Source organism: Phasianus colchicus, chromosome Z, assembly GCF_987193195.1.
Source record: "Phasianus colchicus chromosome Z, bPhaCol1.hap1.1, whole genome shotgun sequence".
NCBI lineage: Eukaryota > Metazoa > Chordata > Aves > Galliformes > Phasianidae > Phasianus > Phasianus colchicus.
The window spans coordinates 58,119,562-58,144,521 of NC_143476.1; the positions used below are offsets into that span (position 1 = coordinate 58,119,562).

The 24,960-nt window shown below is 39.7% G+C and overlaps 1 protein-coding gene and 1 long non-coding RNA gene across 9 annotated transcripts in view; one reads left to right on the forward strand and one right to left on the reverse strand.

The window, feature by feature from the left end:
• The window catches only part of SLC24A2 (solute carrier family 24 member 2), a 103,288-nt gene extending 92,513 nt beyond the window's left edge, over nucleotides 1-10,775 (forward strand). For 6 of the 8 annotated variants that reach the window (XM_090132685.1, XM_090132682.1, XM_090132687.1 and 3 more), the window contains 4 exons: nucleotides 805-933; nucleotides 7,715-7,804; nucleotides 8,223-8,389; nucleotides 10,435-10,775. In XM_090132685.1, coding sequence (XP_089988811.1) covers nucleotides 805-933; nucleotides 7,715-7,804; nucleotides 8,223-8,389; nucleotides 10,435-10,684 — 636 coding nt within the window. In that variant the 3' untranslated portion in view covers nucleotides 10,685-10,775. The remainder of the gene's footprint in view (nucleotides 1-804; nucleotides 934-7,714; nucleotides 7,805-8,222; nucleotides 8,390-10,434) is intronic. The other 2 variants (XM_090132688.1, XM_031610003.2) reach the window with 1 other exon arrangement.
• Nucleotides 1-21,997, reverse strand: part of LOC149913013 (uncharacterized) — a 31,981-nt gene extending 9,984 nt beyond the window's left edge. The window contains exon 1 of the long non-coding RNA XR_016462329.1: nucleotides 21,798-21,997. This is a non-coding gene — a long non-coding RNA (uncharacterized LOC149913013). The remainder of the gene's footprint in view (nucleotides 1-21,797) is intronic.
• Nucleotides 21,998-24,960: the final 2,963 nt, after the last annotated feature.

Sequence of the window (24,960 nt, forward strand, 5' to 3'; positions counted from 1 at the left end):
AATCTTTCCACAGTCTAAATAGGACCTGCATTACACATACCTGTCTGAAAGAACCATTTAGGCCATTTTTTTTCCTCCTGCCTTGTTCTGTATCTGTATTCCCTGTGGAATAATACAGATCCATGTGCAATTCTGGAGATTTTGTCTACCTGTGATAAAAGCTGAAAGATTATTTTTCTTCATATAGCCAAAAGGTTGAATCATTCTTTCTTTGCTTTCTTTCTGTGGCAGTCTAAAGGACTCTGTTTTGTTGGCAGAGGCACGCTAGGGAAAGAGCTCATAGGAGCTTAAAAAAATATATCCACATAAATATAGTTAATTTGCATGTTTATAATGCATATATCTTTGCATTTATTTGTATATCTGTGTTTGTATACCACTACACATATATTTATGTATATATCAATCTATGTGGCAGACCAGTTTTAATCCTTGGTTGGACAAGGCCACGTACCAGAGGAATCCTGTGGGAACACAGAGGTGTTTCAGTGGCACAGGAGGAGTGAAATTCCCTTCCAGGGAGAAAGTGCAAGAATATTGCATGGATCCCAAGGGACCAGCATCATTGTCAGCAGAGCCACAATCTGACATCCTTGGGCAGCCTATTCTGGAGGGTACCACATAGTCTGGCCAAAACCATTTTACTATGTCTTACCTGATGTTGTTAAGAGTAGTGCAGATTTGATGTTTTCAACTCCCATGGGTTCTTACTGAAATACAGCGCAATCCTAAGGACTCCCTTTAAACAATCCCTAGCCTCATTTAGCTATTTACATATTCTGCACCCTGCATTTTTTTGTACAGAATGAAGAGGACGAGGACCAGCCACTCAGCCTGGCCTGGCCTGACACCCCACGCAAGCAGCTCACCTACCTTCTTGTATTGCCTATTGTTTTCCCTTTGTGGGTTTCGCTCCCGGATGTCAGAAATCCTGTGAGTACCTGCTGTTATAAGTTGGGGTGTACTGCACAGCTGGAGGGGGGTTCTCAAGCTGAATGCCTGAATGTCTCCAGAAAGAAACTGTTGTGAGGACTTTTTTTAATAGAAATAGTGGTTTATTATAATAATTTCTTTGAGGAGGCAGCATCATTAATCTTCAAATCTACACATCAGTGCTTATGGGTGACTGGTTGGTAATAGCTCCATAAAAATTGCCATTCTTATCATTAATATTTTATGAAAAGAAATGAAAGCTCTAAAAATTTCTTTGGGGCCTTCACATATGCATTTCTAGATCTCTGCTGAAGATTACATCAGCACTGAGGATTTCTGTTCATCTTCAGTGTCCTAAAGAGTGAGACTGGAAAGATTTTAGATTTTCTCTGTAGTTCTCATATCAAAATATGCATTTCTCCTAAATGTATGCTAGACCTCTGTCTCCTGTTCTACTCATCTTTTAATTTTCAATATAGAACAAGATCCAAAGTCTTTCCATGTTTAAAACACTTTTTAGTTTTATTTTATCCCCAATCTGATTTGAAGTCATGTGAGACTGCCTCCTAATAGAAATACACTTAAAATGACAAGCTGACAAGTCTTACCACTCTTACATTCTCCTGTCCATATAATACCAAGACTCATAGAAACTAGAAGAAAAGGAAAAAAAAATAGATGGAAAAGTCTTTTTGTAGTGATTTAATCTCCCTTCCTTTCTGGATCAAAAATAGATTTTAAAGCGCTGCAAGAGAACGATACACACCATAAAAGCTTATAAATCAACACCCTGAATTCTTTTTTCTTCCTTATCATATTTCCCATCCCACACACTCGAATACTTCAATTCACTACAAGAAAAAAAGCTAAAAGAGGACCTCTGATTTGTTTTTAGATAAAGGTTTCTCAAAGGATACAAACTGACATTTTCCCTTCCAATCTTCAGGCTTTATTTTCTTCAAGTTTTCAAATAACTCTGGCAAAGTCTTTTTGCTTGGTAACACAGAAAAACATACATGAATTTTTAGATTGTTTCATTCTTTCCTTATGCCCACCTTTTATATGAATTTTGTTTTTCCTTTGAACATATGAACATATTTATTATTCTACACAGCACAAATCAGAATAGTTTTCTATTATACAACAGTAGTTTTGGAAAGCAAATATGAACTTGTGTGCAACTTGTGTGTAAAGTGTGAATATTTACACTCGTACTGCTCACAGCAGAGCAGACATTTTGACATTCTGCAACTAAAATCATCTCCTGTAAAATAAAGATTAAGTACAATTTATATGCCAGCTATGTCAAAATGAGCAACAACATTTTAAAAATTAATTCAATGAAAGGTGCAGGCTTTTATACAGAAGCAAGACAAATGTGGATTGTAATTACATGTTGTAATAGCAAAAGAGGTTACAGGCTACATCAGTAAAATAAGCTGTGTTCTTTGAACATTACTGTCAAAGAATTAACCAGATGGTTGCATAAACTCTCTGTGCCCAGCTGTCTAACTTTTCAAGGATGCTTCATTAGAGTGTTTGTCTCTAAAATATTCTCACAGATGCCTGTGTGCCATCCCTTCTCCTCCCTTCCTAACAAAAAGGAAACACAATTTCACAGCTCAGCATGTGCATCAGAAAACAAGTTTCCATGAAACCTGTGAGGCAAAGTTAAAACACTAAAACAATATTTAAATAGATTTTGTAGGTAGGCCTACTGTCAGGGGCTCAGTTTGCAAGTGTGGTAATTTTAGTCAGAAATCCAAATTCTGCATCAGAATGCTCAAATTAGCATGTGGTTGTACAAAATGAGCACTAGTCTGCTAAACACTGCTTTGAGAGACCATATGGAGCCTTGCACCTCCTCTGCGGGTGTCCACTTTTCAAAAATGAGTTCTTCTTTCCTTGTAGAGTTTCTTTTCTAAAATATATTTTATCTCCATTTGGTGGAGAAGGGTTGATTGCATTTACTAGTATTAGACCAAGCTGTACTTTTCTCCTTAAGACCCAGAAGCTGTAGAAAAATTGTTTTATTTACCAAGAACTCTGATTATGAAGTCTGCAAAATCCTCACTGCCCTGTTATGCTCTGTCATGCAGATGTGCAGACTTATATATACCTAGAGTGGATTATGTAATAGTTCAACTAACTTCTCTGACCTGCTTAAATGTACGTGTACTGCCTTGATCATATCTGTTCACTTAATACAAATATACATGAAAAGCTTCACTGTAACACCAACAATTTTACTGGCAGAAGTAGGTGTGCTTCTGAGGAATTATTTGGTTGTGTGATTCAGGTATTTGAAAAAGAAATTGAATCTTTCTCCTGTACTAATAACACATCTTCCCAGTGACTCTATGAAGATCGTAAATGTGACTGTCCACCCTGTAGTTAGGGATATTGAAACACTGAAGAGACGATGACGTGACCAAGGTAACCCACTGGTCCAGTGGCAGATATTGAACACCATCTCATCTGTTATATTCATACTGAGCTATCTACCCCTTCATGAGCCAGCAGTGTGCTCTTACAGCTCAGAAAACCAGTGGTATCCTGGGCTGCATCAGAAGAGGGGTGTCCAGCAGGGGCAGGGAGGTGATTGTCCCTCTCTGCTCTGCCATCGTGAGGCCCCATCTGGAGCACTGTGTCCAGATCTGGGGCTCCCAATACAAGAAAGATGCAGAGATGTTGGAGAGGGTCCAGAGGAGTGCCATGAAGATGATCAGATGTTTGGAGAACCTCCTCTATGAAGACAGGGTGAGGGAGTTGGGCTTGTTCAGCCTGGAGAAGAGAAGGATGTGAGGAGACCTTATTGCAGCCTTCCAGTATTTAAAACAGGATTATAAATAGGGGGCGAATCAACTTTCAGGGGGACTGCCAGGGGGAAAGTTCTTTACAGAGTGGTGAGGTGCTGGACCAGACTGCCTGGCTGTGGGTGCTCCATCCCTGGAGGTGTTCAAGGCCAGGTCGGATGGGACCCTGGGCAATCTTATCTAGTGCCAGATCGGGAGGTTGGTGGCCCTGCCTGTGGGATCCTTGAGGTCCCTTCCAACCCAAGACATTCTATGATTCTATGATTCTGTTAGAGGCTATCAGTCCAGTTCTCTTGTCACTTGACCCATAAGGTTCATTGTATCTCTGCAAATTCCCTTCACTAGCGAAGAATTTACATGAACTCTCGTTGCCACACAGAGAAGTACTGTTACCAAGGGGACAAGGACAAGATGTTCCTTCACAGATCCAGTTACTGGAGCAGGTTCTGAGTAATCAGATTTAAGCACTGTCAAGTATGGAAGGAAAATCAAAGCTTGCAGTACAGATAAATTTATGCATGAGGCAAACACATGGTTCATTCAGGTTAAAGTAAAGATATCGGTAATAATATTGTCTAAAGTGAAGACAGATACTTTGCAGATTACTAAGGACTCACCATCTTTTAGGATCAATCTCTTAGAAGAAAAGTCTTCACTTTTTATCATACTTTCATCATTCTTGCCACTTGTTTTCAGGACCTGTTTTTCAGAGACTAACATGAATTCAATACAAAAATATAACAAGAAAAATGTCCTTTAGGTTACTAATAGACAGGAAAAGTACCAAACCAACCAATTTACAGCAAAGCTATGAAGTTCTTTCTCTTTTGTTAAAAGAAAATAGCATACAAACTGAATCAACCATGGCTCTTCTCCTTTGTCTGTTACCATGACCACAACAAAACCAATTGGTAATAAACAAGATTCTCTCTCTCTTTGAAAGGCAACCATCACAATGATACCAGAAAAAAAGTGGGTAGAAGTGTTCCACTCTGTTTTTTCTGTCTAATTCTTTTAGGAAAATACTTGGAATTAGCAGCCTTCTATATTGTAAAGAGGCAGGGAGCTACAAAGAGATATATCTCAAAAGAACATTGTCAGTAGTTACAAAACAGGCTTGGTTGTTACTTTACTCTGGAAGAAAAATCTATCATTAAAAAAAAAAAAAAAAAAAAAAAGAGGAAGATTGCACTCTTATTTCTTCTTTTTAAAAACTTCCTCTATATGCATTTATGGCATCCATCCTTGATTACTTAAGGATGCACAGGTTTCAAATTTTGCCCCTTTTGAGTTCAAACACCCCTCTTTTTAAAGTAGGTAATGGAACTGTTAAGTCTATCAAAATACTCATAATCTTGAACAGCTGCCCATCAGCTGTTAATTAATTTTACTGGGGGAAGATTGAGGCTGGGAATACACAGGCTGCAAAGTTAGTGGCTGATAATCTTTAGACAGTCAGTTTTCCATGTTATGCAGATATGTGATTCTTGCAATGCCCAGTTATTTTGCAAGAGCTTGGTAAATATAATCCCATACTCTCATTAGGCCAACAGCTATTACTGGCCAGTACAGCTATTGCTGTATTGGATTTGCGTAAGCCAGTGTGTGTGCTTATTTCTGGAGTGCTGTATATTGATCACTGAATTTCCCCTGCTATGATGTTCTCTTGTTTAGATTTTGTGACCAGCTGCAAGAAGGTTACCAACTCATTCACCACATATACTGCAAAAAAATTCCCATTTTTACATGGAAGATAAAAAATGTTGCATGTTGAAAGACTTGACTGCTAGCAGTGCTGAAAAAAGATCTGTTAGCCTTTAAATTTAAAAAATGAAAATGCTATTTAGATTTATTTATCCCTTCTGGACTTGATTCTTCTTTCTCTGGTGTCAGATTGCTGCTTATCGGCCATCCTCTCTTTCCTTTAAATACGTGTTCCTTCTCAGACCAAGGTTCTTAGTCTCCCAGTGCATTTAAAATTTTGATTTTTAGAATCAAAAGGGCATATGATTTCTGCATAAGTTTAAACACTGGAATTTAGTTCATTGCCAGATTTTCTAAATTAATAGAAGTTCAGAATTCTGTTTCAGAAAAGTCACTCTGTTTTCTCCATAAGGAGTTAAGAAGCAGGTCAACCGAAGTTATTTGGATTAGAAACGGTGCTTGTGACAATAGTGAAATGTATATTAAAAGTAAGTTTTCAGGTGCTGTTGTGGTTACTTATCCCTGTATTTAAACAAAATTCATTTAAAACAGTGTGCTGGAATGATTTTCTTACTCTAGCTGAAGGTCAGTTTCTTGTTTATGTATTTCTGCATGTTTCTGGGAAGCATTGTTAAATTTTCATCATTAATGTTGCTGTGAATATTCAATTACAGGATTGTTTTGGATGTGCCAGTCAGTATTTGCAACCCACTTTTCAGGAGGATACTTAGCTTTATGAGAAGGATTACAAGGAGTGAGGGGTGTTCTACAGTACAACCCATAAGTGCACCTGCTGTAAAGCTGATCTAGATGTCTTACTTGTCCTTTGTCAGTGGGTGTGTATCGCATCCCTTGCTTTGTCACAGTTTGAGAGAGTTGAGCTGCCAAAGATTCACAAAACATTTGCCCTGCAGACGTTGTGTTGATGGAAAATTTTTCAGTCCTGTCTGTTCCCAGAACAGCCAGGAAGAGCCCATAGGGCCCAGCAGGACCTGATGGTGCTGCAGGGGAACATCTTGCAGCACAGAGAGCTACAGGCAAGGTGCACTTCCATAAAGGCCCATATGCACAGCAAGAAGTGGAACGAGAGCAAAATGGGAGGAGGTTGCATAGGATCTAGAAGCAGATCAAACAGGTGGTCAGGTTGGTGTAACTGACCTTGTCTGGCAGTCCCACTAGTTACTGAGGTAAATCTGTAGGACTCTGCTAAGAGCACATCAGAAGTCTTCTGCAGTAAAGATCTTTCTTCAGCTGGTGAATGTCCATAAAGAACTGGTTTCTTTCAAGATCGGTAGCATTCATTCACGGTATAAATTTCATTTTAAAGAGTAATTTGATTTTTACAATGATAATCTGCTTCTTAACTGCAGTCACGTTTACTTCTTATAGTAGTTATCACTTCTTGTTACATAAATCTAGCAAGCCAGTGGGAAATGAATGATGCAAAAGACTGGAAAGAACAAAAACCAAAATAAATCATTAATCTGAATATAGCCTATTAGTTGGCTGCAATTATACTATTTATTCAAAGCTTGATATTGGTAAAGGAGACACAGAAAATGAAAATGAGTTTTCTCTGGTGTGATACAGATCTTGGAATTCAATGAGGGATTTCAGGGGGAGCATTTTATAATTTTTTACAACAAACTTCTCCACAAAGTTAAGCGCTGCAAATGTATCCTTATTGTATCTTCTGTTCTAATTGAAAAAATGGGCTGTTTTCCCAAGAAATGTTAATATCCCAATAAATTTTGGATATGTATTTTTCTAACCACCATATGACAACATTTGTTATAGTGACTGCGAGTGATGCTGCAGAAAGCTATTAATATGTGAATGAAATGTATGCATACTTGTACATTTGAAAACATTCTTTCCCAATAGGCATGAAGTTACTAATAAATTTAGATTCTAAATCTCCATTCAGCTCAACACTGGCAAGCTGTAGTGTAACAGCATGTGATAGAAATAGACAACAGAAAACTTGCCATTTGTTATGAAAGCTGTTGTTCAGAGATGAATCCTGTTGTAGAGTACTTTATAGCAGAAGCCAATACAAGAATGAGGCACAGGTAAACACACAGCAGTGAGGAAAATCAGTTTCTTAACGCTCTTGACTTTTATCTTGATGATATGATGCTGATCAGAAAAGATAGAACAGGTGATCAGAAGAAATAAGAGGTCACTTAGAGAATGAATAAGAATTCAGCAAAACAGCCTTCAACATAGGTGTTCACTGTTTGTCTTTGTTTCTTTTGCAGAGGTCAAGAAAATTTTTTCCTATCACGTTTTTTGGCTCAATCAGTTGGATTGCATTTTTTTCTTACTTGATGGTCTGGTGGGCACATCAGGTAAGAGGGTGATGCTTGTACAAAACACAGGTCCTGCATTGTGTTCTGCACTGTGAGAAATCATTTAGAATCAGAGTCCATTGTGTCTCTCATGCTGAGAAATCCTCTGTTTCAGGAACTGCAACAGTGGATGAAGTAAATCAGTACTCAGTAAATGGAAAGTAGTTGAGAGAGCTGTGATTGTCCTGACCACAGGATTTGATCACTCTGGTAACATCTGAGCCATCAGCAGCTGCTTGTCAATGCCTACTGATTTTCTGTGAAAACAGTAATTCTCCAATCCTGACTGTATTCTCCAAGACAGTCAGGAAGCTCCAGGATAATATTCCTTATTAAGCAGCTTTACAGCAGAAAGCATTTCTCCACCACAGGACTGCAACTCATGTTTTTTTGTTCTGTTTTTGCTCAAATGTTTTAGGTTGGAGAAACCATTGGTATTAGTGAAGAAATCATGGGTTTGACTATTTTAGCTGCTGGCACATCCATTCCTGACCTTATTACCAGTGTTATTGTAGCACGCAAAGGTCTGGGGGACATGGCTGTATCCAGTTCTGTTGGAAGCAACATATTTGACATCACAGTGGGGTAAGTACTTTAGCAAGAAAGCTGTGTTTTAAAAACTTTTTTATTCTTAGCATTGTTGCCTTAGATTTGTGAAGGCGTTATCAACAACAGTTTTCTGCTATTGATGTTTGAAAAAGAAAGTCATGAAAATAAGCAATGGATGTTACAATTTTAAGTGTTCAGAAGTCTATAGACATTTGAATGATGGACTTGCTACAGACTTGTTGCCTGTGACTCTTTTACTCATTCCAGAACTGTCCAGGCAAGTAAATTACACTTGAAGAAATTCAAAGGCTTTGTTCCAAGAAGGAATTTTTGAATATTTTTATGCTTTTGTCAGGTCATTCTCTTGAGTTACTATGCCTTGAACTTTACTAGGGCTTTCTTTATAACCACTGATCAACAAATAATTCATTGCCTCTGCAGTATTCAGTGCATTGTTAAAAACAAATAGACATCAATGTCTTGTTTAGCTTTCGTGAGCTGTTGTTTTTTATTTGTTATTGTTATTTTATTTTTGTGATTTTTTTAATATACCTGCAAATTCCAAATTATAAACAATTGCAAAAGTTCTGTTTTACTCAAAGGTGCTTTTGTATAGCTCTAACAATGTGAAGCAATGTAGAATTCTGTGGAAATGCTCTGTTTACTGTTTCACAGCAGCCCTAGGGAAGGGATGTAAGGCATGCAGTTGGGATTCAAGGTCCTGTTTGATCCACTGAAATCAAGCTAGTCCTGGTCCATCCCATGTGGTAATCTGTACCTCAGCATTTCAGAATTGTGCATGAGATGTAAAAACAGAACTGTCTTCATTCCTTCCCATCTTCGGCATAGGTAGAGGCACTGAGAATCATGTCCATGCTCTGTTTTTCCATCTTTGGCTGTTTCTTGCAGAAGAGCAGACCTCTTTGTAGTTAGAGTCCAGTCAGAAGAACAGTACAGGAGTGAGCTACTGAAAATATCCCAGCAGCTGCACTGGTACTAAATGAGATCCCAAAGTTTAAGGAAACAGCTTTTTTGCTCTATTTCTTAGCTAATGCAGTACCTTTGGACACTGCATTAAAAATGGGCCATCTTTTTTTCTATTAATCCAGAAGCAGAAAGGGTTTGAAATAAATTCTTTTAGCAACAGACCTGCAAGACTTTTGAAAACCTTACGCATTACAGAGTTTTTCAATCTAGAGCCTATAGGGTGCATGGCAGAACTTTTCTCTTTGGCAGTACTTCATTTCTGTAATATATATTTTAATCTCCCTAGCAGCAGAAATGTTGTTGTCCCGTAGCACAGTCTGCTAGACTTAGCACCTGAACAACTGAAATGGCACAGTGTTGCTGCAGTTTGGTTTAGTTAGCATTGAGGCTGTAGTGAATTATTCTCTCTTGAGCTGCTTATTCAAAGCTTGAATGTTGTGAGCTTCTGACAGCTCTCTTCATGCATCCTAAGCCTGCTAAGCTCTGATCGGGGGCTTAAATATTTATTTCAGCTTGACATCTTCCTGAGGGATGTTGCCTCATTCTGTGGCATCAGAGATGAGAAATGTAATGACAGTAAACACAGAAATAGAAATTAATCTAAGGTTCAATAGAAGTTCACATTTTTTGCACAGGTTTTATAGTAAATGACTTTGAAGGGCTGAATTTTGGGTGTAGTGCTTTGTGGAGTGCTGGTTCTTTATGGGAAGAACACATCAGGTGAGTCACCCTTTTGCTGGTGGGCTGTTGGAAAGGCACTGGAAGTAGGTTCTTGTGTAGAAGGTGCGAAGTCCTGAAACAAACAAAAGAGTCTCTCTGCTCACAGGCAGATGTTCAGTGATTTCTGCCAGCTGGTGGAAATACCATCCACCAGTGTCATGGTGGAAGGAGAGTGAAGAGCCTGAATCCCATGCTACCACAAGTGTGTTGTTAAATCAGATATATGCACACATTAGAAAATTTCGTGCCTCATTTTATACATGAAGCTTCTGGTTGCATTTTGAAGTACCTCCAGAAACTTTCCCTTTTCTAGATCTCTGCTGTGTTTCCAATTTCCCTATTTTTTTCTTATTTTTTTTTTTCCTTTTTAACAGCCTTCCTCTCCCATGGCTCCTGTATGCTGTGATTAATAACTTTTCCCCGGTGACTGTCAGCAGCAATGGTCTGTTCTGCGCGATCGTCCTCCTCTTCATCATGCTGCTCTTTGTCATCCTGTCCATCGCTTTCTGCAAGTGGAGGATGAACAAATTCCTGGGCTTTCTCATGTTTGGGCTTTATTTCGTGTTCCTGATTGTCAGCGTCCTTCTGGAGGACAAAGTGATCCAGTGTCCTGTCTCCATCTAGTGGAAAGTGCTGATTCTTGAGAAACAAAGTTATAGATGTTTGTTTATTCAGTATATATATATCAAAATGAAATGGCAAAAAAAAAAAAAAAAGAAAAAAAAAAAAAAAGAAAAAAAAAAGCCACGATGGAAAAAATTGTAAACCTTCTACCCTTCAGATTTAAAAGAGAGAAAGAAAGAAAATGATAGGAAGAGAGGAACTTGGAGTAAAGACTGATTGCTGCAGAGCAGTGCGCTCGCACATGGAGCTGAGGCCAGCTGTGCCGAGGTGTTCTTCGCTGGCTGCAGAGCAACCTCGCCACTCAGCACTGGGGATGCTCCACACGCACTGAGAGGGTGAAAGCTACTCTTACTCCAATGCCTATGGTACACGTCCACAGACTTCTTTTTCTCTGTCATAGAACACACAGATATACAGAGTGCTCATTTCTTTAAGCTATAATCTTCTAAAGGGGAATGCTAATACTGACACTGGGGAGGCACCACCTCCCACACACCATGGTATGGGATTTATCTGTTGATTTCCTGATGCTGCTGAGTGGAAAGGGTTTGCTGAGTGTATGAGTTGCAGGGAGGGAAGATCTTGCATATCTCTTTGTTGAAGTTGACAAACATGTTGTGATTTCAGCAGAGCCAGGGAGTTACCACTGGTTTGATCCTCTGCATCACAGGACTACAAAGGCCATCAGCAGGATGTCGGTGATGATTTATTACATCTTGCAAAGCTCTTCAGACTGCTGAAACCCCAGTGCTAGCACTGAAGGGACTGGTTGGCTGACCAATATGTGACTGATGCAGATTTTCACTCTATTCACAGGCAAGGCCTGTCTGGGGATTTCTGTCTGGGGATTTGCTGTTTTCTCTAATATCATTGCAGCATGCAAAGTGATCATACAACTGATATGTGAACACAGCATTTTTTTCTAACGCAGCAATACTACCAACAGTACCAATGGCTTTCAGATGCTGTTACCATGATGAGTTTGCCTTTTGATGCCAGAAGTAAAAGGCTAATTTGCTTATGCATAGTATTTCATACATAGTTATAAAATGGCAGCCTAATTGCTGAGGTGGATATATATTTTACAAGCTATCTTTCTCCATTGCTTGAAGTGTAAAGACCTTTAAGCTACAGATAGTTGTTACTGGAAGAAATACTCAGCCGCTGTACAAAGCTGAGGCAGTTCATTTTGCTTATAAAATCCTTATACTAGGTATGAAAAAATAGTTTAAATATAGTGGAGCTGTAGGAAACCTACATGAAAACTCTTCATTATTGCTGGAAATGTGAATGTCCAAAGAAGCCTGAGAAGGAGTGAAAATGCAATATTCTTTTACTGAAATCCTGAGAGGAGAGGAGAATGTCCAAAGCTAGAACAAAATATATAATCATAATAACAATAGGGAGAGAGAAAGCAATGCAGTGTTCATGTTTCCTGGATGATTAAAAAATGGGAGAACTGAACAGGTGTTAAGAAATTATTTCAGATAATCAGTGTTGGCTTCTTCAAGTCTTTCTTTGCAGTTAGAGTTCATGAAATTTCAGTATATATCTGTGACCTGTTTCAGCATTGTTCTGTATTCGTATTGTGCTCACAATGACATTGTAATGCTCACAGCTGTGTAACAGAAGGCTCAGCACATTTTGTCTCGTCTATTTTTCTGATGCTGTCATCATGCTTTTCTGCCTGTGTTCCTTGCTGTTGGCTTTTCACTCTCCCTTTGTTGTTACTGTATTCCTATTACATGTGTTTGTATATAACAGTAGCTGGCTAAAGAGTAAGGACTTGAGAGAACACAATGGTAGAGAAAACAGTAAGAAATACACATTAAAAACTATTGAAATATTAATATTGTGAGATATTATGAAAAAAGTGAAATACTACTGAGCAAAAGCAAGAAAACTAGGAGTTTTACAATGTCTGTTCCTCATGTCTTATTTTCAGATATTTAGTCCCAGTTAAAGAATTGCATTCAGAAGCAGCATTGGATCTTTAGCATACACTTGCAACATCTCTTGCTTCTGAGTGCGTTTTGGTGCAAGCTTTTCTCTCATTGGGAGCAAAGAACTGTATTTAAAATCCTTTGTTGTTCCAGAATCCTCACCTGTATTAACTGTAGTGCTACAGACCTCTTAACATTTGTTTCTGTGTATGTGTGTACACAAGGGAAAGATAGGTGCAGACATACCTACAGTGCCCTCTGCTGAAAAGAGCAGCAGTTCTGCAAAAGAAAATCCATGACCCAAATTCTGAGCTCAAATGGAGCTGGTGTCCCAAGAAACAAAGCTGACTCTGAAGAATAGCCTGCCCCAGGAGAACCACCAAATGCTTTCTGTTTCTGACGACAGTACTCAAGGCAGCCTTTGGTGTGACCCAAGTGATTCTTTACCAGGTGAGCAGAATAAGGCAGTGTGACCTACAAGAGCGTGTGCAGGATTGAGATGGGTCTGTGCAGTGTACATGGCCACTTAAAATATACAGAATACTCAGATTCAGTGGTTTATATTTTAGATCAAGAAACCAAGAAATATCAATAATCTGATCTATGTTCAGAATATTACTCTGTGGGGTTTTTTGTTTGTTTGTTTGTTTTTTCTCCTGCACATAAATGGCCATCATAGTGTAATCCCTGGAATGAAAAAGAAAAACCTCTACTGGGAACTGTAAGAGCACAATGATGTGCTCTGCAAAGCTCAGGCAGCAACAGTCGAGTGCTACCCCACTGAGGGTAGGCAGGGAGTAAGGAGTAAGGGTTGAAAGCCCTGTGCACTGCTAGCATATAATTCCAGAGATGGCATGATTACAGACTGGAGATATAACTGTATGGCTGAGGCTGCTGTTCTATAATGGCATTCATACACTGTTAAAATAACTGACCTGTTTCTTTCCTGGAGGACGCTGTTTTTGTCTGCTTGCCCCTATCAACACATTTATCTTGGAAGGTATTGGAAGTAATTTTCTTCCCCTTGGGAAGGAGACAGCTCACAGCTCCCACTGCCTTGCATCTGCTGGGCGGGTCGTAATTCAAGCAGCAGGATAACTGCTGCCACGACAGCTCAGCTCCAGAGATAGGGGGGATTTCAGGTCTGCAGTTCTTCCATGAAAGGCTGGCTCTGAATGCCACTTGTATAATTGCTGGAACAAACTTGCAGGATAACTGTGTGCTCCTTGGTTATAAGGCAGTAGCTGTTCTAATAGGGTAAAGAGAGGGAGAATGGGAACCCTCTTTCCATACAAGAGGAATTTGAAAGCTGTGAAGTGAAAAGCTGAACAGGAAGCTGAGAGCTGCTGCAGCAGTCACTGTATGCCCAGAGCATGCCAGTTGCTAGGACACCTATGTTTCATAGTGAGAGCAGATTTACCAAGGGATGAACTGTCATAGTTTAACTTCACCTTTTTCTCTCAGACATCACTCTTTTCCCAGCAGAAGGTGTTTCCTACTGTCCATAACCATTTCACTCTTGGATGTGTGAACATTTCTCAGCATTGTGCACCTAGAAATCAAATTTCTATTTTCAATCAGAAAAAGGTCTAAATGACTTTATTAGGGAACTGGTTCCTCAGACTGCCTGAATCCTGCATTGCATTACTCCATGTGGAAGTCTGATGATCATGCACTCATATGCCTGAGCTTATTTATTCAGCCAATGTCTGTATAATCTCTTGAGGCATAAAAGTATTATCAGTATCAAAATTGGCATTAAAATAAAAATCTTGTTATTCCTTAATGTTTTCTGGCCAGCCCCACGTTGGCAGTACAGTAAGGTAAGCATACGCAATAAGGCTTCAGGTTGAGTAGCCAACTCTCCACGGCATCACTACACCTGAGCACAGCTGGTGTTGGACATTATTTTTGGAAAGGATTTCCAGTAACATTCAAGTAAGGTCATGAATCCGATTATAACCTGTTGTGCGCATTTTTAGCACTGGCTTCATTGGAATTAAGGAAGAGAATGCAAAATACCATTAAAGTCCTGTGAGAATGTGCTGTTTTACATACACCTGCAGAAAAAGAAAAAAAAAAAAATAAAGGAAAAAAAAAAAAAGCCAGCTTCTATTTGCAGAAGATACTGTTGTAGAACCATTAGGGTAGATACTATAAAAGTGTGGTAAGAAGTGTTATCTGAAGATGATGTCTTCAAGAGCTACATATATAGGCATGGAAAAATCTTTCAGCAAATGCCTGGGCATTTTTTAGTTGTCTGTTTTACTGAGAGGTAGTGCTTTTGTGTAGTGCAGACAGGCTCTCTGTGCCTGTATGCCTATGCCTATTTATTCAGTAGATGCTGGTGTCTGAGTAATCCTTATGAAAAATGAAGCACAGTGAGTGACAAAGAAACTTATCTAACTGTCATTTGATGTTTGTACTGGCAATGAACCTGCCGTGTAATTTCCATTTATGCTACTCTGAAGTAGTTTATGGTAACTGTCACTCATGGTACCATTGTGTGTGGATATGGAGGTCCATAAAGAGGTAGATTAAACATGTGGTTAATCCAAGTACTATAAGAAATAGATGCTTAGAAATATTTGTACCTTTTGGGCGTTTTTTAAGGGATTATTTCTCTGGTTGTCTTTTATTTCTTTACATATTTTGGGAAAGAGCAGAAATACATTTTTTTTAATGATTCACCTCTCAGTAGTAATTCCTTAAGACAGCATCTTAGGATCCATATAACTTATGTTCTGAATCAAATATGAGTCTGTATCAAATGGGTTTATTTAACCTATAACAAAGAAATAATCCCTTCACCAACAACCAGCCCATTGAAATCCAGACAATTTCTGCCAGTTACAGATGGGTTTTTATCCTAGGATCCTGCATTTCATAAATGCAGTCCTACAACACACTGATTTGTCCTGGGAGCTGTATTAAAGAAAAAAAAAAGGTGTTCCCTTCATTCTTGGAAACCATTTTACCTCTTCTAAATAACAATGATGTAACTAACTGAGAAAGAGGCATGGTTAGTTCCTTTGAGCAGGTTATTCATGTTTTCCTGAAAAGTTTGATGCAGTTCTTGCATCAAATTGTAACAGAAGATACATCAGCGCGAGGCAATTTTCACATTTCCAATTGTGATAGTTTGCACTGAGAGGTGTGGAGCTGAGTCCAGCAGATATGGGCTTTGCTCCTGGGCGATGTTAAGATTGTTTTTTCTTGGATCTCTTGCTATTCATGGAAATATCATTATTGAGATATTAGTCATTTCTTTTTGGGCTGGGTAGATTAACTTCCAGCCTGAAGTTATTGCACCATCGGATACAGAAGTCATATATGGATCACAGTCCCATAGTCCAGACAAGTAATGTGGACCCGCTGTGTGTTGCTAATTGTCAGGGACGGGTCACAGGCTCTTGTATGTTGCTCGTGGTTGTGGGTTTTCATTTCACCCAGGCATCACCTGGATGTGTGCAGGCAGCTCACACTTTCTCCTTGCCCTTGAGCTAGCCTGGCTGGACATAAGCCATCTCTTCCCAGAAGCCATGTAGTCACCTGAGCCCTTGTTCCTGGTTAGCCAGATATGAGTCAGCCCCAGCCTAGAAGCCATGTAACACTTAGAGCACATGTAGAAGAGACGCGCAGCTGGGCACTCATTCCCAAATGAGCCATAAGTGGCCAAGGACAAAACTGAGTAAGAAATGATGTAAGTAGAAAATGGTAAGTGAACTTTACATTCATGTAGATTAATTGCAAATTCACCCCTCATCAAACACAAAACCAATCTAAATGGTGAAATTTGTATGCGTTTTTAAAGATCTTGCACTTTACAACTTCTTTTTTTTTTTTTTTTTACTTTTATTTTATGTCACATAGTTGTCTTAATGCAAAGAGAAGCCATAAGAGCCCAGAAGACTAGCTTTGGGTTTCTAAATAAGGGGATAACTAATTTTAAAGTGAAGAATCCATTTCGCATCTTTGTTTAAGGTATGATATAAAATACCATCAAAAAAATGTACAGTAAAGCAGGATCTGGTTTTGCCTTAGTGGAGCTGTGAGTAAGTCAGAGGGAGTTTGCTCATACTCTTGAGATTCCCTTTGAGACTGTACGAAATGCTGCACGCTGCCTTTGCAGCAGGAGCTCAGTCCTGCCATCCGTGTTCACCCCAGAAGAAGGAATACAATGCTCGCAGAGTCAGGCCCAAGGACGCAATTAAATCCTCCTGTTACTCCAACACACTGTCCCACCAAGACCACTGTAAAGGAAGGCCCCCATAATTTAGAAAGTGCATATAATCCAGGTTATTCCTGTCATATCTTTTCTAGAAAAAAATAAGGTAAGTATTTTATGGTCAGGCTATTCAACACCAATCAAACACTTCTTTTAATCTCCTGTCAAAATTAGGTAATGTCAAAAGGAATTTGTTTGCTTTGTGTTCATTTCCATTACCAAGATCTCTGTTACACAGTCCTAATTTTGCAGTCCTGACTCTGGGGAATTGATTCCCGTGAGTGGGAATTATTTCTGTCATTAGAGGTGGCAAGATCAGGCCTCTGTGTTGTCATGTGAAAGTAACTGTAGCATGCTATAACTGACAATCAGATGCTATTTTTGTAATACAGATTTTTTAGCTTGATTGTTTCAATTTGTAGTTTTCATACTTTTCCATCTCTCATTTTCAACTTATTGTGATAAAAAACTGATATCCCCCATCTTACTCATTTCAAGCATAAGAAAAATACTACCGTGGAAGCTGGTCCAAGCAAGCCCCCAAAATTCCAGTTTTTCTCTTGTGTTTATGTGTATGGGTCATTACTCACTATATGAAATTCGCTTATCTCTGAATCATTGTATTCTCTGTGAGTATAAGTTTGTACATGGTATGAAAGTTATATTTATTTGTACATAGGCTCTCGGAAATAATCCCTTTTATCAACGGTCCTACTTCACTGCATCTACAGGATGTTTCACTGTGTTGTGTACACTTTTTCCACATAAATATGTGAACCTTATGATATTGATACAGCTTTTCATCTAAATCACTTTAAGTAATTAAGTTGTCTAAGTGTGCATAACAATAATAACAATAAGTAATAATAAAAACGCTTGACAGTCTGTCACTTTGCTCAGTATTTTCTGTCTTAATTTTCTTGGACCCAGCATGGCTGTGAAAATAGTTTTTTAACTGCTTGCTGAATGAGGATCTGCGTGGCTACAGTTAATTGTAAGTGTTAAAGCCTCACTCAGTGCCTCTTGCCATGTCACTGTCCTACCTGCTGTGCGTACATGGAGCAAGGAGGACTTTCGTGTTTGAGTGAGCTTAAAATTTAGTTAAATGCATTCCAGTGTGAATGTACCAGACAACAACTTTCAGTAGCTTGTTGGTTGTCCTGTAGCCCCACTGGGGCTGAGTTTTCCTACATTTCTTCACTGACATGTTTCCTCTCAGGTTCTTTTAAAAGCAGCTCTTTAGTTTTACACCTTGTTGTTTACTGCTCAGTCTTATCCTTGCAAACTAGGATATTTGGCTTTTTTTTTTTTTTTTTTTTTTTTTTTTTTAGTCTGTGGCTAGACGAATGGTGTTTTTAAACAAAATATCCTTCAATAGATAACAGCAAAAGAAAATCAGTAATGTTAATAATGACCCATAATCAAGCAGACTTTCCAGCTAAAGGACACCATAAGCTATGTAGGGTACTCTGCAATTTTATTTGATCAAAGAGACCTTATGACTTACTGTCCTGTAGTAGCCTAGGAGGTCTTCCTTCACAGTGTGTTAAGACATGATGAAGTATTGTGCAAATCTTAAAGTTCCAGGGCTCATAGAGGTTTTTAATTCATCTTTAACCAAAACTTTAAACAAATTCTGATTGGAAAGCACAAGAATTTTACAGTACAGTAATGTACTGTACAGTTTAAAGTACAGTATGCATTGAAAGTGGTGTCCTGAGATATTCATGCCTGCCAAATGGGAAAAAAAACAAATAACAAAGTGAAACACATCCTACAAAAAGCAAAACTGCAGTATGCTCAAACCATGCCAGCATCTGATCCCTGCCTCAGCTGTCACTACTCTTTAAAGGAGGCAGCGGGTTTGAAATCCTCCATTACCACAGCAGGCCTTGATGGTGTAGGGGAGGAAGAAAAACATGTTTAATCACCTCCTCAGTCCTCTCCAGGAGAATGATGGAAAGTTTCCTTGCCTTATGTTTCCTCTGCTGCAGGCAAGTACTTTTTGCCTCATCCACACTGCCTGGTAAAACAAACCTCTGCTCACTCACTATTGCTGTTTCATTGACAAGGACTTTTGTTTGGGGGGTCACTGACAGGAAGAAAAGTGCTGTGCTGTTAAAACTGAGTATTTGATCCCTTCTTTGGGAAGGCTTCAGAGCTTCTGTTTAAAACAGGGAATTCTATTTCTGTCAGCACCTCTTTCAGAGAAATAAATATTTGTGCCAAACACTTGTAGAGAATACACAGATACAGATTATTGCTCTACAGGGTTTCGAATCATTCTGTCATCTCCTGTTTATGCAAATTTCCTTATCAGTGTTTTGTATGACATTCATTTTTGGGGGGCCTTGAGGTGCCAGTGCTTAGACCTTAAAACCTACAGTAATTCTCTCTGACGTTTCAAATGCAAATGCTACATGGCACCAAGTTAGGCATGTCAGTGACAGACTGGGAAGAATCTTCGAATGAGCCAGAGTTACCTCCAGATCTCTGGAGTACCTGCAGCCATGTTTCACCAGTCTACAGGCAATGATGTGTGTAAATGTGTGCAAACACAAGCCCTCCACTACAGCTTTCCCCAGACAGCTGCATCAGATGTACAAAAATGGGACATGCTTGTTCCTCAGTAATGGGTGAGTCCCTGCAGCAGAGCAGTCTGAGCCTTGGAGGAGGCCTGTCTTGCAGTTTGAGATGTATTGCCAGGAACAGCAGGCCACAGCACTGAACATTTAGTTCCAGGAACAGAGCAGAGAACAGGATGGGTAGGCAGGGAGGGGAAGTACAAGGAAAACTGATAAGAAAGTTATCAGTTATAATTTATTTCTAGAATTACTCGTTAGACTGCTTTCCTTCCTGTCTCCCTCAGACCAGTTTAATTGTACTGTAAAATGACAGAACGGTTATCAGTTTGGTGACAGCAAAAAACACAGACCTCACATGCTTATTTCATATTCTTGGTTACTAACTAGGTTGAGAGAAAAGGAAAATTGCTCAAGAATTTTCTAACTCCCTATGAACATCTATGCCTACTTGTGTCATCATTTCCCATTTATTTGCCCTGATACCATGCCATATTGCAAGGGTAGATTTGGGTTCCCATGGCAACGACCAACTCTTGCTAATTTGGCATCTGCATTTTCTTGTCTCAAGGATTGCAGCATTTGCAGCGAGGAGATGTTGCCAGCCAAAACTAACTCTAATGAGCTTATGGACCTCACAACATGCAAGACACTTCAGAAGAGTTAGTTTTGGTATCGGAAAACTTGTATCACAGAATCACAGAATTGCCAGGGTTGGAAGGGACCTCAAGGATCATGAATCTCCAACCCCCCTCCACATGCAGGGCCACCAACCATCCCACCTAATGCTAGACCAGGCTGCCCAGGGCGCCATCCAATCTGGCCTTGAACACCTCCAGGGATGGGGCATCCACAGCCTCCCTGGGCAGCCTGTTCCAGTACCTCACCACTCTCTCTGTAAAGAACTTCCCCCTGACGTCCAACCTAAATCTCCCTTCCCTCAGCTTAAAACCATCCCCCCATTTCCAGGGTGGGTGGATACGAGCTGAATGGTTCAGTGTTTCTGGCTCTATTAGAAGCATCAGTAAACTCATCAGCTCATTGGAGAAAATAAGAAAAAAATTAAAGGAAAGAAGATCTATTTGAACCTGTTAGGTTGTTGTCCTGGTAAAGGCAAGAAGACAGAGGAGCCAAATATGCCCTATCTTCAGCCCCATTTCTACTGTTCTACTGCTCTAGGCCTCTCCACACCTTTGCCATCTCCACTCCCCACACATTCCCAGATCCTGAAATAAAGGCTGTAATAAAAGGGTACTCCATGATTAAAGGCAGGCAGTGCCCAGAGCATGAGAGTCTTAGATCTTGTTTTAAGATTCAGGCAGTGGGAAGGACCAAGAACTAAACCCACAGCCCTGGACAAATAAGAGTGAAACAGCTTTAGTGCAACATCAACTCTCACTTGAAGATTTGTTTTATTTAAACTTCAGAGTTTCAAACTTTTTCAGCTTAATAAGTATCTCAGGCCACCTGTGTTTATGCAATCTATTGGACCCCAAGGAGAAGTGCAGCCTTGTTTACAGAAAAGAGCAGAGTAGGGGATTGATGCCAACACAATACTCCAGGTGCACTCCAGGCACTTCTGTCCTTCAGACAAGGCCAATTCGCCCACCTGACAACATGATTCGTGCTACTTTTAGCTGTCCTTGGTACCAGTAAGCAAGTGAAAGTACAGAGATGAGGGTTAGCTGTGTAATCATCACCTGGTGTCATGGAAGGAAAAGGGAGAAACTTACATTAGTATCACTCTATTCATGTCCTCATTCATTTAACAGTGGGTTTGTACCAAAGTCTGGTTACCAGGAGGAAGGTAATACTAATTTACATGCACTCATTGTTTAATCCACCTTGGTGAACTCAACAGTCCTGGCTTATAGAAAGGAAATAGAAAAAAAATACTGGTGTAATGGTGCCCTGGTATCTGTTGTAGATTAGCTGAAGCAGCTGTAGCCACAAAATTCAAGATGCGGGACTTATGAGAACTCTGGCAATGGGCAAAAAAGATATCTACCAGCCATCAGTTCTACCACAAACAGCATCAGGAAGAGCTTCGCACTCTGGTCTCCCAGAGAAGCATTGCTGATAGAGGCAGGTGGATTGCAGCACAAGGTCATGTCCTCAGTGCACACAAGCAGTCTCATCTGAATTAATAAATGGCAACGCATGGCTGCCAAAGCCTTCATTTTCCTGGAATTGCATCAATATCAAAGTGTCCAGCAGCAGGTGTGTTTGAGGACACTTGCAGGCAATCGTCCATGCTGTCAAGGAGACAACAATAAAACCCCCAATGCAGGAGAGAGCAATGTACAGCCAAAGCATACAGAGTAAGCAGGGAGTGTGTTCTTTTCCAAATGTATACTTACCTTAGCGTTATGGCAGCTGTTCTTCTCACCAGCCAAAATCCCTGCAATCCTGCAACCAAAGCATCATCCTCTGGGCTGAATGTCACACTATAAGGGCAGCAACAGGGAACTGATAGAGAGCGCTGACTACTTCTGCCAATATAGAGCAGGTCCCTACACAAAATTCTGGCTTTCTCCAAATTGCCACTGTGGAAAGCATATCTTCCTCAGGCAGGACAAAGGGGGTTGGCTTAAATGATTGTCGGCGGTTTATGGTGTGGTCCAACCCAGTTCCGTGACGCAGGGCAGAGGGATTTCGCAAATCCACTCCACCAGAAAAGGGAAACAGGGGACCCCAAAATAATTAAAAACAGTGGCAACGACCGGAGAAGAAACAAACTGATTTACTAAATACAGTATCAGAATGCAAGATAACATTGTATAATACAGTATAATTAAGAATTGAAGCTAATAAATCAAATATAATGAGAGAGAGTGTCCAAACGGTATATAGGCCTCACTATAACACTGAGGTGAGACGCACAGTCCGGTTGATCGGCAGGGAGGAGAGCCCTGATGAAGAAAGAGAACATCAGGTGACCTTGCCAGGAGTTATATCTCCTCTCTGACCATAAAGCCCCCGGGGGAATGTAGTTCTTCTTCTCTTCCAGACAGGTACCCGGACCTGGAGCATTAACACTTTATCTCCCAGAGCACTACATGATGTTATGATGTGGAATACCAATGACCAAAACTCATAAAACCATGACAATGACGAGTCTGCTTGTCTTCGTTAGCTGCACAGTAAGTGGCTTCTCAACTGGAGCCATGTAGGCTGAATTTCCTCAGCCCCACAACATACCTGGGAAAGACCTGCAGTTGTTGTTTTCTTTCTACACAGTTTTCTTTCTACACACAGTTGTATTCCATTGTTTCCTCAGAAGTAACTGTTGGAGGTGCCCACACATCAGAAGGCGGGCCCTGAGTGAAAACGCTCATCTGCCCATCATCAGCAGATGCATGAATTTGCCTCAAGAGCTTCTGTCTTTTTTGGGTCCTGAAAAGCCTGACTAAGTAAAAGCAGAAAAAATCAAGTGAGTGATTTTGAACTGAAATCTCACGCAAGTAGGAGCCACCACCTGGGTGTGTGAATTTATTGCTAGGAAGGTACTCTGCACATTGATGGAAAGGTGCTTTCAGTGGTATATGATAAATGCCATCTGCTTTGTGGTATCAAATTTGCAAACATAACCAGTGCCTAAGAATCTCAGCTATTCAAAATATTTTCAACAGTGAAAATTATTATTATTATTATTATTATTTTTAATCAGAATTACAAAACACATATTAAAACATTTCTGTGATTTATTGTATTTAATGTCCTTCACTGGGAGTAATCTTCAGATAGCAGTGTCCTTTTAATTTACAGGTACACATCTCTATCTCCATTTTCTATATGTTGCTTAGTGTGTATTAAATCCATCAGACTGCTGAAGATCTAAATATTTTCCTGGTGTAACTGTCTTGCTTTCCTATGTTTTTCAGCCTGTGAGTACTGACTTTCTGAGGTTACAGCTCCTCTTCTGCATTTATGCTCCAGCCAGTGAAATGCTTGATTACTTTTTTGTTGTACTCAAACTTCCTGCAAAAAGCTCATCTTTGTAAGCTAGTAAGTACTTGCTTTAGTGCAAGATTCTCCTCTGGAATAAGGCAGCACCTCCCTCTGAGCTACAGCAAGAAGAGATACCTACACATATGGGAGATGAAATCTTGGTTTCTTTGCACTGACTGGCTCCATTAACAGCTTTCTGTTAATTGAGGCGTTGTAGCTAATGTAGGGTGGAAACGTAGCAGAACAAAAACATGTATTTCCTATGTGCATTGTTAGGCTGTGGTAGCTTTTACACTTTAAAAATAAAATGCTGCTCGAAAGCAGTGTTGATTTTTCAATGCAATATACGCTAAGTGACAGAGTTTGAGATAAGTGATATCTCTTAAATATAGCATTCCTTCTGCAAGCTCTCTTTAATCAGATACCACATATTCTATTACGCATTTCAGCTTTCTTTTCACAGCAGCTGGTGAGAACTCATGACAAATGGTTATCTCTTGTCCCCAATATGCTTGTTAAAAAAATGTTGTGTATTTCTATAATTGCTTCTTTTTATGAGACTGGGTCTGAAGGAAGGCACTTCTGAGTAAGGGATGTTCAGAACTTGAAGATGGAAAAGTCTTACGTGTTCCCCAAATGTGGGATGCTCTCTGTGCCAAGGGCAATACTGGGAATCTTAGTGAAATAAATGTTCCTTCAGTAATTCTGAAGAAGCATCTATTCACTTTACTTTCAGTGCCTCTGTATGAAGAACAATGGCAAAATGTTCAGAAAGGAGAACAATGATCAGGGTCTCTAAATCCTTAGAGTCAAAGCTGCAGAAAGCACAGCTCTGCCACATGAGTGATGATCACCTTGTGGTTACAGAAAGAAGAGGTAAGGGGGAGAATGTAAAAGCAGGTAAGGAATGTAACAGAGATAGGAACATCTGCGTGACACAGCATCTCATTTTGTTTCTTCATCACTGTAATTCTTTACCCCCCTTTAATTACTGTGCATTACTCCTCCTGAAGCCTGCATTCTCTTTAATGTTATAGTGCAGCCTGAGTAAATGCAGCTAGACTTCCCCACAGCCCAGTCTCTACAGGCCTAGTCTTGCCCTCAGCAAAATCTCCAACAGCTTCGCAATGGGAGTTGTAGTAGATTTTCCATGAGTGACTCTAAAGGAGTCATGTTGCACCTTAAAGAAGTCAGCTGTTGTAGAGCTGCTAATTTCAGAAATAGTATCAATTCTATCCATTAGTGAACACAAAAGATTAAGAGCACACACAAATTAAGCGCTTGTGCAGTGCTTAATGAACCAAGAAGCTGGAGAGATAGTACATGGAGTTCAAATTCATTATAGGGTGGTAGGAAAAAAAAAAAAAAAAAAGACAACTATTCAGCTTAGACAAATTATTTCTGTCTTGCAAGGTGTAATGAAGAAATATTCTGAAAGTATGAATTCTGATGCAGTCAAAGCAATACAGGATCAACATGTTTGGTTTGTGAGGTCAGCTGGATTCAGCAATAATTTCCTGAGTACCACAGAGACATATTACCCAAATTTCTCAGTCTTCTCCATTTCTTTGA